Genomic DNA, 5,148 nt, shown 5'->3' on the forward strand with positions numbered 1-5,148 from the left:
CCCATTCTATAATTGCTGAAATTTCAGATTTCTCTTCAGTTCAGCATGGCTGCAAGTTTGTTCTCACTCACCAAAGTAAACTCACTGTTTAGAGAAGAGAGCTCCAAGTCTTCCACACCTCATTTTGAAGTCTTATGTCAGGTAGGTGGCCATAAGGAGAGGCCCACACCACAGGGCAGGAGCACTGTGCCTGCTCTGTCAGGCAAGATCTCAGCAGACTCACACAGGGATAACAGCAATGCAACAGAAATGCAGTGTGTAGTTAAGCCAGTAGGTCCACAGCACCTGGGGGTATCACCTGAGATTAGATCCTCCCTGCACTAAATGCATACAAGAGATAATTCAGGCTACTAAGAGAAGGCAATGCAAATATGCAAAGTGGGGTAGCAGGGAAGTGCTCCTGTAGCTATTTTACAGAGAATTAACTGAAGCACTTAAATGAATTTGCTCCAAAATTGTCATGGAAAGCCTACAGTAGAGGGGCAGAAGCCAGCTCTCCTGCATCCGAATCCATGCACTGTTTACAGAATCATCCTTCATACTCCTCAAAGTGGTTCTGTTGTTTGCTGAGGACAGAAGCCAGTGTTGGCCACTGAGTTCAGTTTAGAGAGGGAAAATCCAGAATTAGTTCATCCTGCAAGTGATCAAAACAGAGAGAAGTGGCAGTCCTTAAATTATTTATAAAACAATCTTTTTAGCTAATGATCACCCAGTAACCTTGTGCGAATTAACACCACAGTTAAGCAAAGGATCCCCATCCCACTTGGACACAAAAGCCACCAAACTTTGTGACTGGCAGTCCTAAGCAGCCCAGCCCACTGAATGGCTCCATAACCTCAAAGGGAGACACTGCCACAGAGGGCAGATCTTGTCACCATACTGCTGCCTCCCTTGGATGGAGCCACACTCTTTGGTCTGCACAGCAGCCTGCAGGGACCATATTGGACACCTACTGCCAGGGATGTGAGGAAAAGAGCAGAGGCTCTTAACACTCCACACAGGAACAGGAGGACATAAGTTCAGATGGGTACCATTCAAGAACAGGTTATGTCCTGTGAACAGGAGACTCCAGCACAACTATCTATCTAACAGTAGTACACTAAAAACTCAGTGTAGTAGTCTTCAATATTGCTGTATTTTCATGCTAGCAGCCTGAATAAAACAGCAGCCTGAGTGTAACAGCTGATAATCTTTAAACCGCACAGAGAAGCATAATCACTGCACATGGCAAGTAAGCACATTTCTGTCATGTGCTTCTTATAAAGAGCACATCTCTTATAAAGAGCCTCCAAATCACTGTAGCACTAAGGAAACCAACTTATTCCTACATACCAGTTTTGCAAACTCATCCATACTATTTTCCTTATTCTACAGTCTCAAACTGAATAATCTTTCAAAAGGTAGTAATCAGCTTTCATTATCTCTAAATTGCTTTTTGCCTGCTTGCAATTAAGAGTGATATCCAAAGATAAGGTAATTTATAAGGTAATTAACCATAATGATTAACTGTTCTAAAATATGATCACCTGCTGGATATCAACAGGTCTTAGTTTTTCCCAATAAACTCTTTCTGCCACATATTTTTTCCACGTGTACTAGATCAAGAATGAAGATTAATTTAGCAGAGGTTGAACATTCACCAGATAATACAACACGTGACTATTCCTTCTCTGGAAGACAGAGAGCTAGAGACAAAAATATTTTCAAACTAGGGTTTTAAGGTGAGACTGACATGATGAAAGATCTATTTTTACGTGTGTGAAGTATATTTCAAGTTCAGAGAGAGGGACACAAAGAGAAAGAGAGCACACACATGCTATAACCAGCTCAAGTACAGGACAAGATTCTTATCAGTATTTGTAAATACACTTAAAATACATTTTCTTTCCTTGATCTTCGGTACAATTAAATTTTGGTCAAGCAATGCTAAAAACTTTTTTGTGTAGGTCAGTAGCATATTAAGCATTGCCTAGGTTAGAATACCAAACAAAATTAATAAGCTGGGTCCAAGATTATAAACAATAGATGAGGTTCTTTTTCAGCCACTCCAGGATAATATCAAAAAGCTTTAGTTATGTTAAGACTCATTTTTCCTAAGAAAAATTATTCACTTCACGTATTTCCCTATATGTGGCATCCAATGCAACGTAAGTGCAACCCACCCACTACACTCCAAAATTTGTCAGAGAAAACCCCACTTAGGGGTTCCTCAGATAGATCTGACGCACAGAGGAAATTACAGGTCAAAACTTGCAAGAGGATGAAATCTGATCCTCTTACTGTGAGTTACAAGCTCTAGTCTAAGCTGGAAACTCCTACTTCAGAGGCAGTCCATGGAGTGCTCAGAAACCCTTCATGATAAGAAATCAGTGTGCACATCCCTAGAACATAACGAAGAATTTATTTCATCGGTATTTCTCTGCTTTTTTGCTTCCTGCAGAGCCGTAAGAGGAGTTGAACAGTTTCTGTAAAGAGAGTCATTAGCAGACAACTAGCATACAAGCTTCTGAAGCTTTCTTCAGCAGCAACCACAGATTTGCAAAACTTGAGGAAAAGTAATAATGTTCTCAAGACTTTAATCTATGTATAATATTTCAGTTAAACAATAATTCAACCATTTGAAGCTTTAAAGTACATTCAGCTGTTTCATTTTAGAGCTGCATAAGAAGAAGCTCTAAAACAAAATTTTCCACACTCAGTTGTTTCTTCTCCTGTTTGTACTGCAATGTTTCACGTTTCTGTTTTCTCTTGAAAACTATGTCTCTGTTTAGAAAGCCCATGCTTATCTATACACAAGAAAGGACTCACACAGTGATAGGGAAAAAGAGTTTATCTAGAGAAAAGAAGCATTATGCCTGCCTCCTGTGGATTAACATTTTCAACAGTCATTACATTGCTTAGTGGAATAGGCAGTGCTAGCCTAAAAGCATCATTAATACTTTAGGATGAGATTGTCATGTTTAACCAGTTTCAAGGCTCCACTACAATCCATTTGGTGAAAGTATTTACCAGGAGGGCTGCTCTGCTGGCACCCCAGGGGCTGCACTGACACTGCTGCCCTGCTTGAGGAACAAGGCTGGCGCCCCCCTGCAGCGATGTGCAGCACCCCGCAGGGCAGTGCCATCTCAGATGCCACAGCGCACTCCTCTCCCCTGAAATGCAAACATGCCCTTCTCAACAGCAAGATCAAGGAGAAAGAGGAGGCCCCTATTCCCAAAGCTGAGCATCCCACATAGTGCTAGCCAGAAAAATCTGTCTGGAGCCATAATAATTTCTAATGATAAGTCTGAAGTTCTTCTAAGTTTGGGGTCCACAGTCTTTTAAACTGACAAAACTCAAGACTTTCTAGAGACTAAGAATGCACTTTCTGAATGTTTTTACTTTTCCAACAGGTAACTGCTACTGGTAAAGATCATCTTTAAAAGGGAAAATGGATTTAATAAACTCAACTGAACAAAATAGTACCTCAGAAGAACTATTCAAATGGGTGACATCCAAGATTCTCATTTCCATTACCCTGTCTGTGCTTGCACTAATGACAACAGCCATCAATTCTCTCGTGATGACTGCAATAATTGTGACAAGAAAGCTCCACCATCCTGCCAACTATCTAATATGCTCCCTTGCAGTGACTGATTTCCTTGTGGCAGTCCTAGTGATGCCCTTCAGCATTGTCTACATTGTAAAGGAGACCTGGATCATGGGGCAAGTGGTGTGTGACATTTGGCTGAGTGTGGACATTACGTGCTGCACATGTTCCATCTTGCATCTCTCTGCCATTGCTTTGGACCGGTACAGAGCAATCACAGATGCTGTGGAATATGCACAAAAAAGGACACCTAAGCATGCTGGCATCATGATTGCAGTGGTATGGATCATATCCATTTTCATCTCCATGCCACCTTTGTTTTGGCGGCATCAGACGACCAGCAGGGATGATGAATGCATCATCAAACATGACCATATTGTTTCCACCATTTACTCTACATTTGGCGCCTTCTACATCCCACTGGCCTTGATTCTGATCCTATATTACAAGATATACAAGGCAGCAAAGACATTTCACAGAAGAAGCATCAGCCGGATTGTAAGGGAGGAGGTAAATGGACAAGTCCTTTTGGACACAGGTGAAAGAAGCATCAAATCAGCTTCAATGCCCAGCACAGCAGAGAAGACATCAGATCCCCTGGTGAACTGCAGTAAAATTAATACCACCCTACAAAGCCCCAGGTCTGAATCTAAGCACGAGAAGTCCTGGAAAAAACAGAGAATCTCCAGCACAAGAGAGCGAAAAGCAGCAACTACACTGGGTCTGATCTTGGGGGCATTTGTGATCTGCTGGCTCCCTTTTTTTGTAAAAGAAGTAGTTGTTAATACCTGTGAAAGATGTCATATCTCAGAAGACATGTCTAATTTCCTAGCATGGCTGGGATATATAAATTCCCTTATTAACCCTCTAATCTACACAATCTTTAATGAAGATTTCAAGAAAGCCTTCCAGAAGCTTGTGCGGTGTAGGCAATATCTTTAAGAGCTTTTGTTCATATAAGGAGAACATCCTCATTGTTTTTTAGGCTGTATAAATTTATATGACTGAGATTGCTTTTGTTGTATTTAAGGAAAAGGAAAAGCACCAGGACTCTGCATTTACATTATGACTTTTTTGTATCAGCAGTACTGGGAGCATAAATTGCCCAAGTTTAAAAGAGATGGACATCTGGGATCAGTTTTGCTCTGGAAAGAGAAGTAGCATATTGTGGCTCTAATCCAGCTAGGATTTGCACAGCTGCCTAGCTTGAAGCATAAGGTATTACCTTAAATATAAAAGAAAGATAGGCTTGAAGTAGACAAAGAAACAAATTTAAAAACCAAAAAAATAGTAACCCTCAGTCATCAATGACATTTTAAGCAAAACAACACACAGGTTTTAAACCCCAATTTCAAATAAGAAGACAGAAAATACACCTTGGAATTGAGACATGATTTTATTAGTTTGGTACAGGCAGCTCCAGCCCTGCCTTCTGTAGATGAAGGACTTCCCTGTGTTATGCCCTTGCAGCACCCCAGCACCAGGCAAGGTGCTTTCATGGGTTACCAGTTTCACAGCAGGCCAGCGTTGTGAGCCTTTGCCATTGCGCACCCACAACA

At 41.2% G+C, this 5,148-nt stretch overlaps 1 protein-coding gene across 1 annotated transcript; it reads left to right on the top strand.

Annotated features, from left to right (window-relative positions):
- The first annotated feature begins 3,430 nt into the window (after positions 1-3,430).
- On the top strand, positions 3,431-4,531 carry HTR1F (5-hydroxytryptamine (serotonin) receptor 1F, G protein-coupled). Its single transcript, XM_010140653.1, has one exon. It carries the CDS (start codon positions 3,431-3,433, stop codon positions 4,529-4,531), a length of 1,101 nt encoding a protein of 366 aa, XP_010138955.1.
- The last annotated feature ends 617 nt before the right edge of the window (positions 4,532-5,148 follow it).

This window comes from Buceros rhinoceros, unplaced genomic scaffold (genome assembly GCF_000710305.1).
Source record: "Buceros rhinoceros silvestris isolate BGI_N320 unplaced genomic scaffold, ASM71030v1 scaffold12387, whole genome shotgun sequence".
In the NCBI taxonomy this organism is placed as follows: domain Eukaryota; kingdom Metazoa; phylum Chordata; class Aves; order Bucerotiformes; family Bucerotidae; genus Buceros; species Buceros rhinoceros.